At 47.5% G+C, this 13,923-nt stretch overlaps 1 protein-coding gene across 1 annotated transcript in view; it reads right to left on the bottom strand.

The window, feature by feature from the left end:
* The window catches only part of vps13d (vacuolar protein sorting 13 homolog D), a gene marked incomplete at its 5' end in the record, with an annotated part of 79,493 nt that overhangs the window by 64,329 nt on the left and 1,241 nt on the right, over positions 1 to 13,923 (bottom strand). The window contains 22 exons of the mRNA XM_084436354.1: positions 386 to 568; positions 1,436 to 1,616; positions 1,761 to 1,887; positions 1,982 to 2,072; positions 2,255 to 3,352; positions 3,544 to 3,695; positions 3,783 to 6,047; positions 6,148 to 6,280; positions 6,389 to 6,519; positions 6,679 to 6,858; positions 7,005 to 7,071; positions 7,263 to 7,393; positions 9,697 to 9,879; positions 10,101 to 10,293; positions 10,610 to 10,711; positions 10,881 to 11,049; positions 12,243 to 12,343; positions 12,483 to 12,653; positions 12,774 to 12,878; positions 12,960 to 13,076; positions 13,200 to 13,280; positions 13,379 to 13,569. Of these exons, the coding sequence (XP_084292480.1) occupies positions 386 to 568; positions 1,436 to 1,616; positions 1,761 to 1,887; positions 1,982 to 2,072; positions 2,255 to 3,352; positions 3,544 to 3,695; positions 3,783 to 6,047; positions 6,148 to 6,280; positions 6,389 to 6,519; positions 6,679 to 6,858; positions 7,005 to 7,071; positions 7,263 to 7,393; positions 9,697 to 9,879; positions 10,101 to 10,293; positions 10,610 to 10,711; positions 10,881 to 11,049; positions 12,243 to 12,343; positions 12,483 to 12,653; positions 12,774 to 12,878; positions 12,960 to 13,076; positions 13,200 to 13,280; positions 13,379 to 13,569 (6,152 nt within the window). The remainder of the gene's footprint in view (positions 1 to 385; positions 569 to 1,435; positions 1,617 to 1,760; positions 1,888 to 1,981; positions 2,073 to 2,254; positions 3,353 to 3,543; positions 3,696 to 3,782; positions 6,048 to 6,147; positions 6,281 to 6,388; positions 6,520 to 6,678; positions 6,859 to 7,004; positions 7,072 to 7,262; positions 7,394 to 9,696; positions 9,880 to 10,100; positions 10,294 to 10,609; positions 10,712 to 10,880; positions 11,050 to 12,242; positions 12,344 to 12,482; positions 12,654 to 12,773; positions 12,879 to 12,959; positions 13,077 to 13,199; positions 13,281 to 13,378; positions 13,570 to 13,923) is intronic.

Genomic DNA, 13,923 nt, shown 5'->3' with positions numbered 1-13,923 from the left:
ATGTATGAGTAAGCATAAGGGCAGACAGCACCACTAAGAGCACCACTGCTTATTCCACCATTCATCTAGAATTCTACCTATTAGAAGTATTTTTGCATCCATAATCTTCACACATCACAACATCGCACAATAAAAAGAACATAAAAACAAATGCTGATAAATCAATCAATCAATCAAAGCTTTATTTATATAGCGCATTTCATACCCAGAGGCAACACAATGCGCTTTAAAAAATATAAAATATAAAATGCTTCACAAATACGACCATATGAGGTTAGTGTACGGGCGGCGGGGGGGACTTCAAAAGACAAGGCAGCGCCGGCCATACATCAGCAGAACTCACCAGAGAGGGGAAAAAGGCATGTGCCATGGTAAGTTTCTCTACCTTATCTCTGAGCGAGAAGGTACCATGGCTGCCTGCGGGCAGGAAGGAGTTGCGTACGCGCAGCTGGCCCAGGTTGGCCACGATGAGGCGCGGCGAGCGGGAGCTCTCGGGGATGAGGAGCACAGGGGCACCCGCCTCGATGTCCAGGAGCACCCGGGAGGCCCTCTGGGGCCGCTCGCGCACCTGCGGCCAGAGACGGGGAGAGGGAGAGATGGGGAGGAAGGGAGTCAGAGCGGACAGAGGACAAGGAGAGGGGGAGGAGTGTGAAGGACATCGGGGAGGAGATGAGGGAGAGAGGGGGGATGGTTGCCTTTATTTAGCTTTACTCTAAATCAAATTAAAGCAAGCTGGTGTTTTGCAACAGCGATAAAGGTTAGATTTTGATTTGATTTATTTGACATTTGATTAAAATACATGGGGTAAAAAAGACACAAAAGAAAATAAGAGTCAAAAAGAAAGTAAGAGTCAAAAAAGACACAGACATGCATATCAAAGAAATGTCAAGGATAAAACACAACAAAGTCATAGACTTGTTTCCATTGTGGTCCTTGGTCTCAAACATTTTATGAAAACAATACAACAAAGAGACAACAGAGCAGAAGATAAAGGTTGGATAAGGGTTGAATAAAAGACAAGCACTTCTTTCTCTTTTAAAAGAGGGCCAGGAATAACCCCAAAATATTCCCCACGTCTCTGAGTGGTTATTTCAGGTCATGGATTGAATTACCATTAACCCCCACCCTGCCAACCAAGGAAGGGAACAGGGCCTGAGAGCAGATTGAAGGAGAGATCCCTCTCAGTACCCTGTGTAGACCACGTGAGCTGGGCTTTAAAGGCGGGCCAGCCACAGGGCCCAGTGTCCAGCCATGGCACAACAAAGATGGCCACCAACCCCTAGGCCACCGTGAGGGAGACGGGAGGTGACAGGTCTCTGGCTGGGACACCCGCGCTGGACACCCACCTCTTAGTAAAGAGGCACTGGACAGAGGGACAGAAGAGGTCATAAACCAAAGGGCTGTGCTAAAAAGAATGAGAGTAGGCCAAACTTACAGCCTGGCCCTCCATTGCAGCCCTCTGCCTGCCTAGGACATCTTGGAGCTGGGTGAAGTGTTGGATGAAGGCCACCACCTCGGCCTGGAAGCGCTGCGTGTGGACATACTGCACTGAGGCCATCTGTAAGGACACCTTGATGTCGCACTCCCGCTCCAGGCAAGGATCAGGTTCTCCGTACCTGGACAGAAAATAGTACTGTCAACAGACTGGCAGAGGAGGTCAAACAGCAGCTGAAAGATGAAGGTCTAATTATATTCATTCATCTAATACATCAACACATTGAAACAGCCAATTTTTGTGTCGTGTTCCCATGGTGACATACTTGTGGATGTTGAAAACGAGAGCCTCTCCGCCGCGTGTGGTGAAGCGCTCCCTGTAGAGGTCGCCATGCGGGGTCAGGTCACTCAGGGACAAGCTACCCAGACTGCCTTGCAACGCCAGGTCACCGTCTGAAAGAATCATTTTTGCACACGTGTCTTTAGCAGACAAAAGAGTCAATTCCTGTAGGTATTAAAGCACACAGACCTTCGAGTTGATACTAACCAAGCATTTCAAGGTGAGCAGACAGTTTGGACACACTAGCTTTAGCAAGTTCGTTGGTCTTCTTGTTCAGCACAAGAGACAGGGCATGGACCTGAGGATGAAACAATGGAGTTAGTTTATACATACATATAAATTGAATATATTTTATATGACACTGACTCCAATTTTGTTTATTTACATTTCTGAATTTAGTGCATGCATCAGCATTTTCTGGTCCACTGATCGACTTAATACAGAACCTAAAATCATTCAGTGCTGTCGCAAGTACAGTACCTTCAGATCCAGCTTGGTGTTGACCACATCAGCCACCTCCTCCTCCTCCTCCACCATATCTGGGTACATGGCTCCCAGGTCATGAGGTCCAGGTTTGTATAGAGGATGCCCGGGCATGACCGGGGGCAACATGGTGGGCACCCTGACCGCGTGGTTGTTGGCAGTGGAGCCGATGCCAAAGAAGTCCAGGATGACCACCCAGGTCTGCAGCGTGATCAGCACGTCCAGGCAGTTGAAGTCCACGTCCACGCTTCGCCCTATGCTGCCGTAGCGGGTATTGAACTCCGGGTGGCGCCGGTCCACCAGCAGCACGTTAATGTGCACCAGCGAGTCGTCAAAGTCCGGGGCGGGCTGCGGGGAGGGGGTATGGCGGTTGGGGGAGGGCGGAGGGGTGCTCGGGCAGGCCGGGTCTTTCTTGCTCTTGCGGCTGGACGGAGTGCTAGGGTGCCTCTGGTACAGCTGGAAGACATTCTGGGCCTCCTCCATGTGAGCGGGCAGAGAGCGGGGCATGTCGGGGTACACGGCGTTGGAGGAGGACGGGCAGCTCTGCGACAGATACTCCTTGGGGCTGAAGGTGGAGGGTTTGGGGGCACCGCGAGACACCATCAGGTGTTTGTACTTGGACTCCGGGTTCTGCTCGAGGAGATCCTCCATCAGCAGGGAGCGCAGCGTCAGCCGGACAGACAGGGAGTGGGGGTGATCTTTGGTGAAGTCACCCTCCAGGTCTTGAAAACGCAAGCTGACCAGCCCCTGGGAGCCCTGGGTGAGGTCGGCGCTGAGCTGAACCTGGAGCTCCGCCATACGGAAGATGGCTCGAACCTGGGTGAACGAGGGTGGCTGGAGTGGGGGGCTGTGGGCTAGGAGGGGCTTGGGGGATGCGAGGGAACTGGACAGTGAGGCGTAGGATAGGTTAATGTGGGGTGGGTCCCGGGCGAAGAGTCCCCCCTGGGGGTCTGGGAAGCGGTGGGGTTTGGTGGAGGACGGTGTGGGGGGCGGGGGAGTTGGAGGCTGGTCGGGGGTCACTCGCTGGTCCTCGATGAGAGAGAGGTTGTCCAATGTCTGTAAGACCTGCTCATACACAGGCTTGGCCAGGCAGACCTGTGGATAACAAAAGTGAAATATCAACATACTCATACTAGTAGCATTTCCATTCACTATCATACAGCATCTGTAATCTTATTGATAAGGCTTAACGGCTTCTCTCGACAAGGATATCAATCCAAGAAAAGCTAGAGCTAGCCAGAGCTTTTGCTGGTCAGAACATGAGGTACAGAAAAGTATGAGTATACCTGGACAGGATTAACAAATTTTCCCTCTACTCTGAGTAATCCTGTGCTTTGATAGGGCTCGTCCGTGGTAAGAAAGGAGAACTCAGTGTCCTCATCAATGGAGACTTTCTCCATGGTGAACTGAATGGTGGTGTCTTTGAGAATGTGAAAGGCTGTGGAGAGAATGTGAGTCATCATATTATTAATTGTACAAACTTTAAAAGACAATTCAACTAATTTCTCTAAACATTAACACTCACCTTTTCCACGGCTCAGAGATTCAAAGAAGTCATGACGAGTAAACTGTGGCTCATCCTGATTAATGCTGCCATTATGAGCAGGTGACATGGGAACGCCGTCACTTCTGGGTGCCTTCCGTAACACAAGTTGACTTGTATTAAGCGAGTAAAACCGGATATCCTTCACCAACACCTGTAACCTCTCTCCTTTCGAATCCTGCCCGGTAACAAAGTTCTGGATTGTTATGCTTCCCAGATGCCCAACCAGAAGTTCGGGGTGACCGGGTTTGCGAGGAATGGACACTACAGGTGACTCGATGCTGACATTCAGTATAAGTTTCACCATGAAGGAGTCTACGGAGGGCTGTTCCTCTTCTACAGTGAGATCTTCTTCGTCATCAAATGGATAGTTCCAGTTACTTTGGCTCTGATTTCGGGTTCTCCTGGAGGGCGTCTCAAACAAAGAAACCATCCCGCTGTACTCTGCGGTCTTGGTGGCCAGCACTGTTGACACTTTGGTGGCAGCCGTTTTCAGCATGTAGCGGAAGTTATCCTCCACCTCGTTCGCCGACAGACTGAGCTCCTTCAGGAACTTGGCCGAGTGGTTGTAGTGTAAGGATGCCATTTGAAGCTGTAAGGAGCATTCTCCGTGGGACCTCTCTAGTAGGCGGAAGTTCAGCGCCTCTGAAGGGGCGCTTCCAGCATCTGCGAAGAAGGCCACTCCTCCCGCTGAAGAGTCTTCCTCCACATTCCCGATGCTGACCACAAACTGACTCCTCCCTCCTTCCTGAGTAAGGTCCACCAACTGTATGGACCCGAGCGAACCGTTGATGTCCAGCCGGCTTCCCATGGACACATTGACCTTGGTGCTGTTGATGCTGGCCGTAGCGATCTTCATGCCTTTCTTCTCCCCGCCAAGAATGGTCCCTGTGGCCACGGTACGGAGGAGCAGCAGGTTGAGCCGATGGATCTCCACCGTCAGCTCTTTGTTCTGATCATAGGTGGACTGGTAGCTCTCCTCCTGACCCGCACCTGTAGGCAATGGCGAGGGCTTCTGGGTCGATGGGGTGCAGGTGGTTTCTTCTTTGGGGAAAGACTTCTGTAGGAACTTGAGGAGTTCCACCATGGTCTCAGGGTTGACGATGATGTCCAGGTTGTTGACCTGCATGGTAGTGACCTGAAGGGAGCTGTCCAAGTTCATGGAGGGGCAGTCAGAGCTGACAAACTGGTACTCCAGCTTGATGAGCGCTTCCTGGTCCCTGAGGAAGGAGCTGAAGGGAGAGAGTCTGTCAAAGACCATCCCAGAGGGAGACCCTCGATGGAAGGATGGGTGTTCGGGTGACCTTGCCTCGGGTGAGGTGGGAGAGGAGGGCTGGCTTTCACGAAGGCTGCCTGTAGGCACGTCAAAACTGAGGTGTTTGTGAGACGCCACCAGGAGGTCAAAGTCCGAGCCGTAAGTCTGTAACGTGTCCACCAGCAAGAGGCCATGGACGGTTAAAGAAACCTCGGCGTCGTATGGCCGCTTCACAAAGTGGGCATTGGTGCCAAAGACCTTGAGGACAGAGATGTAGCGTCCGTCGCTCTCCACGCCCAGCTGCATGTAGTTAATGTTGAACTCGGCAAGGAGGAGACGCGACTCCACCAGGACCTCCCGTGTGTGCTGCTCCAGGGTCATCACGCTCTGGGTCAAGTTCCTGGCCGAGCCCTGGAGCTTCCACTGGCTGTCTTCCCTTTGGAAGATCTTCTCATGGCGCAATGTCAAGGGGTCGGGGGATTTGAGGCTCTGGCCTTTACCGTCATCCTCCTCTCCACCAGCAGGACTGCTAAGCCTAGCCAGACAGCTCTTGAGGGCGGTCATCTTCTCCAGGTTGATGTGCACCTTCAGGTCTGGTAGTGTGCCTGAGAGCACAGCGCCGGGGAGCTGGGGATCTGACGTGTAGCGCAGCCTCTGCTCCAGCTGCAGAAGCACGTTGAACTTCTCTACCACATGCGTAGGCCCCACCTCACTTTCCTGTAGGTGCTTCCAGTTGTCCTTGTAGCGGCCTACCATTATCTGCAGGTCTTTGAAGGATAGGGAGTACTTTTCGTACAGGTTTTTGCTGTAGGCCTGGGCGACCTCTGGGGACTTGAGGCTGGGTAGTTCGGGGCTCTTGGTCTGGTCTTTGGACATCGTCTCCATTTCAGGGGACGGGGACTCGGGGGGCGTGCCATGCGGAGTCTGATACTCATCGTCGCTCAACTCCTCTCCTTCCGGCTGAGCGGTCTTGGACTTGGCTTTTGTGTCCTCTTCAGAAAGAGAACAGGTTACATGTTTAGAAGTGGATACTCAGAAAATCTTTTAAAAGTAATATCAGACAAAGGTTTTGAGCAAGATGAGGTAATTTACCTTGAGAGTTAGTGAGGAGAATCCGGCCCAGATCAACCACAACTAACATGGGGTTCGTGGACTGGAAGTCGTCAGGGAAAATCACCTGGGGTGCACAGATGTCCAGTTTCATGGTCCAGCGCTTACTGTTCTCCTACCATGCCATGAATACAACAGTCAAAGATCATACAAGTACAAATAAAATATATTATCAGTGCATTTTCCTCATATTTGATCACCAAAACTATTTAATGTCTCTTACAATGAACTCTCCAACTAGTAGCTGGTCAATAGTTTGCCTTATCTCCGCCTTTGTCTGCATCTTTAGCTTGTTGTATTGCCTCCTGGCAGCTTCTGCCACCTTCAACTCCAGCTCAGACTGATACCCAAAGCCTGAGAAACAAACATCATTAGAGAGTCATTCAGCTGCTTGGCTAAAAAAAAACACACAACAGTGAACAGTCACCAGGCTTCCAGGAAATTGAGTTTACGACTACTGATCAACTAAACACCATGACAGTATACTGCTGCATGACTCTAGACGAATCTCACCCGAAGTATGGACTCTTCCTTTGTAGAAGAAATCAGCCACCTTCTTGATGGCTTGGGGGTTGTAGATGATGTTGAGAGGGCTGGTGTGTACCTCCAGTTTCCTCTCAAACTTACACCTCACAGGGTTGCGCTCATAGATCATCTCAAACACAGGTGGTGCCGATGATTCAGGATTGGGGGCTGGCAAATAAACAGCAAGCATCACCGTAAATTGCAGCTCAATTCACAACTCCATATCCAATTCACTTATGTTGAAAGGTCTCATCGTGTCTAAAATGTTTTAAATATCAGCGGTACTGCATGAAATCATGTAGAGCGAGACTCACCAGAGCTGTTTGTTTCAGTGCTGCTGGGATGCCCAACAGGCTGATTTATAGCCACAACAAGTTTGTCCTGCAAGAGGAGTTAATCGATCAGCTTTTAGCAATTTAGCTTCAGCATGACTACTCTTGAAGCTTCATTTTGATACAGTATATCCTATCAATGGTATAGTACAACATGTACACCACAGTATTTTACTCATTGGACCCAGTAGTGGGATCTACAGTACAGGATCTACATCTAGCTGGCCTGTTGTTGGTTACCGGTTTGGAGGACACCAGGACAGGGAAGATGGAGCCCTGGGTGGTGAGGTCTCTCAGGAACAGCCCGCCCAGCTTGACCGACAGCAGGGAGGACTCGGAACGAGGGAGAGATTCCACTCCAACCTTCACCCCTGACAAAGAACAGTTACAATAAACTACTGCTGCATTGTACAGTATACAGGGTTTTTCCTGGCTCAGAATGGGTCTTTGGGGGCTTTTGCGCAATTTTTTGGGGACACCTCAGTTTTATGCCAAGTAGCCTACCAGCATATATAGGCCTATATTCTTTGCTGTCGTTCTGACTGAGCTCACTTTTCACAATCACAGGAAATCTCCCAACATGACACAAAATGGATATGAAGACAAAATGTTTATGATACTGATAGCCTGTCTATTAATTATCTTGAACACTAGTGGTCCAAACCATGGACAATGCAAGAAAGAGGGATGGGCTGAGCTTGAAACAAGCTATTAAACACATTTGGAAAGGATTTGAATTGCTATTTTTTCCCCCAATTTTTATTTTTTATTTTATTCTCAATTTTTAGCATTTTGGCACTGGTGATTTTCCTTTGGCTCTGGCTAAAATCTCTTTGGGGGGCGCCAAAAAATCCTCTATGCAGGAAAAACCCTGGTATATAAAAACAAAAGACTTAAATACATTGTTAGGGCATTACATTAAAGAAAACTGCTTTCACAAGTGCTTAAAGCACTTTCTATTGGTCTGCAGTGCAAAACCCCGCTCATACTTCTCCTTTCTCCCATTTACCCCTGAAGAGGTTTATGATGCTCTACAATCAATAGATCCTAAGTGCTCCACAGGTGAAGATAATCTGGAGGCCTACTTTATCAAGTTAGCTGCTCCGGTTATCTTTGAACAACTGACTGACATCTTCAACCTCTCCGTCGCCTCTGGTAAGTTCCTTCTTGAGTGGAAATCTGCTAGGGTGATTCCGCTACATAAGGGAGGTGATAAGGATAAGTTGGATAATTATAGACCTATCTCCAGGTTACCCTGCCTGGCAAAAGTACTTGAGACTTTAGTAAATAATCAACTTAAATCCTTTCTCTCTATCAATTCAGTGCTCAGTCCTCATCAGTCTGGCTTTAGAGCCCAGCATAGTACAACCTCAGCGATTACCTTGGTTGTGAATGATATTACTTCGGCCTTAGATAAGAAAAAACAGTGTGCAGCCCTATTTATAGACCTTTCGAAAGCGTTTGACACAGTTGATCATTCACTACTACTGAATAGACTAGCTAGCATTGGTCTAGATGAAGGTGCCCTCAGCTGGTTCCAGGACTATCTATCAACTAGGCGCCAATGTGTGAGAGTTGGTCATGCCCGGTCTGAGTTCCTGTCCTTAACCAAAGGAGTCCCTCAGGGTTCAGTGCTGGGTCCTGTCCTTTTTACAATCTACATAAACAATATTGTATCTGCATTGAATGGGTCATGTCAAGCACATCTTTATGCTGACAATACAGTTGTTCTGCAGATTCTGTGCAGTCAGCCACTGAAAAGCTGCAGCTTTCCTTTATTGCATTGCAAGAGGTCTTTTTTAATCTTAAACTCGTTCTCAACGCTAGCAAAACCAAGTTTATGTTATTTTCAAGGGCTAAAAATATTGATTATGATAAATTACAGATAAAAATGGTATTCAAATAGAGAGAGTCAAAGTATAAATATCTAGGCCTGTGGATTGATGAAAAATTATCTTTTAAATACCATGTTGAGAATCTTGCCTCTAAGCTGCGCCAGAAGGTTGGCTTTCTGTATAGAAATCGATCTAACTTCCCTCGGCTCTGTAGAAAAAGGGTTATTGAATCAATATTTTTATCTGTTCTTGATTATGGTGACGTAATTTATCAGCACGCCGCAGCCTCTACATTGAAACATCTGGACTCTGTGTACCACTCTGCACTTAGATTTATTACAGAAGACAAGTATGATACTCCTCATTGTATTCTGTATAGTAAAGTTGGTTGGTCATCCCTAGCAGCTCGGCGTGACCATCACTGGTATCTGTATATCTTTAAGGCAGTTATTGGTAGACTACCCCCTTATATTGCCGCCCTACTGGACTGGAATGTTCTTTCCTATCAGACTCGTTCCAGTAACTGGCTTGTTTTTAAGGTCCCTCGAGCTAATACAGAGCTTGGCAGGACAGCGTTCTCGTATGCTGCTCCAAAGTCTTGGAATGACATTCAGACTCGGTTGAAGATGGAGGTTCTCCCTTCAATCACAACAGAGTTTAAAAACATGATCTCTGTCTTTGGTGATTTGAGTTTTAATTGTTTTATTTGATGTGTGATGTGATGCTTATTTGATGTGTGCATTGTTCACTCGGTGACGCTGTAAATGAGGTGCATGCACCTCAGTGTCCTTTCGAGTTTAAATAAAGGTTTGAATGAATGAAAATTACCCCACTGTTACCTGAGAACTCCAGCTGGATGACCCCACTCTCCTGGAGCGTGCCTCCTCTCTTGTCCTGGTGGAACAGGGTGATTGCACCTTTCTCCAGTAAGAACTCCAGCCTGGCAAACAGATGGTCTCTCCTGGTGAAGCAGTTCAGGGTCTGAGTGTCCTCCAGGGGGTCAAACAGGTCCTCTGTCTCAGCTGGTGAAGGTAACAGAGGGACATGCTGTTTAGTGTTGGTAAACCTCACAGATCCTTCATCACTATGTTTTTACCACATTTTTACCATGCACAATTTGTGGTAATGTATAGTTAGGGTGATACATTTAGATTATTCTGTTATTGATTAAAATATTACAGGTATATACAGTACAAAGCTCAGACACAAACTTTAAAGCAGGCTATTGGACTGAGGCCCTCACCAAGGATGTCCCATGTGTCCGGGTCTGGTAGTAGCTCATCAGCGCCCCTCGCTGGGTCCTGGGTGTCTCCGTACCAGCCTCCCCAGCCAGGGAACCACGACTGCAGGTACTGGATCATCCCTGAGCTCCCGCTCTTGGGGATGGAGCTGGCGGGGGAGCAGGGTGGCGGGTCAGAGATAGGCTCTCGCACACTCTGGTTGGGAAGAGAGGAGGGTTAAAACTTGATTTTTTAAATTAATTATATCTTGTCCTTCATCTCTGAGTCCACCTTTCAAGTTGGTCTGGAATGCATTTTTAAAAATTACAATATAAGACATTATTGACCACAGTACATTATATTGACAACAGTACATGATATATTTGTAATGGTGACCTGAGGCTTAAGTCCAGTCAGGTATTGTGTCCATTTGTCCTGGATGAAGCAGGGATTTTCTACCCACAAAGACCTTCATGGTAGTTAATCAAATGCCCTGTTAATCTCCAACAGTGAGTAAGTCATCTTAGCTTGCCTCTGCGATCTCTTCCTGCTTGCGGAAGCAGTCGTGCACAATTCCTCTTAGACTCTGCAACTCCTCCAATGTCTGTTCGTCCTCCACTCTATCCAACTCACACTGGATCAAAAGGAAATAACATACAGTTAAGTATTCAATAGGCTACAGTGTAAGCCAAGGACTTCACATAGTTAAATGTAGTGTGTTAGCATTAGACAAAAGCACAAAAAAAGTTCAGACAATTTACAACCAGTTGAGAAACATAAAACAAGGTGCCCCCAATGTGTACCTCTTCGTGTGGGGTGAGTGGCGCTCCCTTGAGCCTCTGGAAGTAGAGGCTGGTGTAGACCTGGGCATCCCGCGCCCGCCGCAGGGCAAAATCCCAGTTCCTTCTTCGCCTCTGCTCTCTGATCTCACTCAGGTTGGCTTGGATTGCAAACATCCACCACCGCCTGCAGCTACAAACATACAAACACACACGCACACACACAGACACATGCGCGCGCGCGCACACATGCACGCACACGCACACGCACACACACACACACACACACACACACACACACACAGTATACAGAGTATAGATAAAGAGACAAAGATACACATAAGCATAATGTACTAGGGGCGGCTGTAGCTCAGTTTGTAGAGCGGGTCGTTCAATAATCGAAGGGTCAGTGGTTCGAATCCCAGCTGTCCACATGTCAAAGTGTCCTTGAGCAAGACACCTAACCCCAAATTGCGCAGGTTAGCGAGCAATGAGCAGGTTAGCGCCTTGCATGGCAGCTGCCACCATTGGTGTGTTAATGTGTGTGTGAATGGGTGAATGAGAGGCCATTGTAAAGCGCTTTGAGTGCCGCTAAGGTGGAAAAGCGCTATATAAGTGCAGTCCTTTTACCATTTACTGTATCCATAGGTTTCCAGTCATTTTTACCAATAGATTTACAAAACTAAAATATTTTTTTCATAACATTGTAATGGGTACTATAATAATGTAAACTTGATGTTTGTTGAATTGAGAGCATAAAGTGGACTAGGCTACAACTAAAACAAGAATTACAAATGATGAGCTTAGAAACAAAATGAAGGGCTAGAACCATGATCATTTAGAATTTCCATGACTTTTCCAGAACATTTGGGATATTTTATCCTGTTTCAGAACATTCACACGCCTGGAAAATTCCATTTCAAATTCCATTACTTTTCCATTATTTCCATGACCATAGGTATTATGATTATGAATTGGATTTATATAGCGCCTTTCATGATACCCAGAGCGGTTTACAGAGTCCAGTATTCCTTCAGACACAGTCATACCGGTGGTGGTAAGCTACATCTGTAGCCACAGCTGCCCTGGGGCAGACTGACAGCAGCCAGACAATCAGCGCCTACGGCCCCTCTGACCACCACCAACAATCATTCATTCATTCACATGTATACATTGCATGTCTTTATGATGGTGGGGGAAGCCGTAGTACCCGGAGGGAACCCACGCAGGAGAACATGCAAACTCCACACAGAAAGGACCTGGAACGACCGGGATTCGAACCCGGGACCTTCTTGCTGTGAGGTGACAGTGCTAACACTGAAACACCGTGCTGCCCGGGTATGCTGTATAACTTGGAATAAAGATAGATGTTAAATGCTGACTTACTTCCCAGGGACTGGGACTTTGGGCCTCCACTTGCGAAAGAGCATCTCCCTCTCCCTGCGGTCCAGCTCTTTGAGGAAGGCCATGATCTGCTGATACTGGACCTGAGAGAACCCACACAGGTTACCATTTAACACTAAATGACTGGATTAATGCTTTATTGGACTGGTCAGTGACAGACTAGAAGAGTACTCACCAACACCTGTGAGGACAGGGTGAGCATGGGGCAGACTGAGGTGTTACCTGGGACAGGCGTAGGGACATGGGCTCCAGCTGGACCTGGCCCTCGATGCGGGGCGTGTGGCGTGACCTCAGAGGCTCCTTGGAGGCGTTCCTCCTCAGCAGCACAGAGGCGCACACCGGCTCGAACACGTACTGATGCTCACGGCTCTGCATGCATTTGGTCATGGCCTCCTAGACGGTGCACGTTCAAAGGGCAGTGAGGTTTTTTTGCTTTTATTTTGTCACCGTGCAATTTCATGGTCTATCCACGAATCGAGCCAATGAGACTGCTTTGGTGTCTGAGCCTGTTACCTGAATTTCACTAGTAGGGAGGTCTCCCAGCATACTGCACTCTGTGTCCCAGTACACACTGAATTCTTCAATCTCCAGCTGCTTCTGACGTAACAATTTCTGAGTCTGGGAACAAGGGGGTACGTACATAAGCTTCAGCAGTCAATACATGAGACAGCTAGGAATGTGTCAGGCATGGCGACTTACTGGTTCTTTGGATGAGTTTTGAGCGGATACATTGTTTATACAAACACCAAAGCAAAACGGCTTCTCTGGGTTGGAGAAGTTATCCTCAAATCTTAAGTGGACGCCTTGTATCTTAAGCTAAAAGAGACAACACAGGCAGAAAATGTCAGTCTAATTCTACAACTATACATAATATACAACTATATATGTGTAATACAAGCATAGCGTGATGGAGTGTTGCTGAGGAAATTGATTGTTTACCTCAATGTTTTCCACTATCCTAGTGACCATAGAGGCAGTGACTGAGTACCAGTAGGACTCTCCTCTCTGTTCACACTCACTCTATCGTGGACAAACATAAAGCAGGCATCAGCACACTGTCAAACAAGCAACATTACAGTCCATCACTCCAACAGAATCAGTCAGACACTCTTCCCAACCTTCCACTTGGCTTCTAGAGCCTTGAGCAACAGCTTCTTCCGCTCCCTCTCCCCCTCCATCTGCTTCTCTTCATCGTACTCCTGGGGTTGCGCAGGACCAATGATCAGGTTGAGCTGGGACATAGAGATAACCCAGGGGTCGCTGTGGGGTCGGTAGAAGGGGATCTGGAGTGTGATCTTCCCAATGAAGCCTATTGGAGGAAAATAATGGGTTTAGACTTTAAGGTTTAGTTTAATCCACGAATCAATTAAATTAAATAGTCCACAACAATATGACAAATATGACATGCTGTAGGTAAAAATCTTGGTGCATGCTTAGAATATAATAGAATATAAAAGAATAAAATAGAATAGAAAGTTTATTTGCTATATATAACCTTGTGCAGGTACATTGGTACAATATTAAGTGGCTTAAGATGATAGTCGAGCAGAAGCTAAAAGACCAATTCCTTCAGAATTAGCACTGGGAGCTACAGAGTATGTCTTCATGTGATTTTCACCGTGAAATTAAGGAGGACCTCAAGTTTGAAAAGTATTTAGTTGGT

This window comes from Borostomias antarcticus, assembly GCF_949987555.1.
Source record: "Borostomias antarcticus genome assembly, chromosome: 3".
NCBI lineage: Eukaryota > Metazoa > Chordata > Actinopteri > Stomiiformes > Stomiidae > Borostomias > Borostomias antarcticus.
The sequence above is the reverse complement of the archived record's forward strand: the minus strand, read 5'-3'. Positions and strand labels throughout refer to the sequence as shown.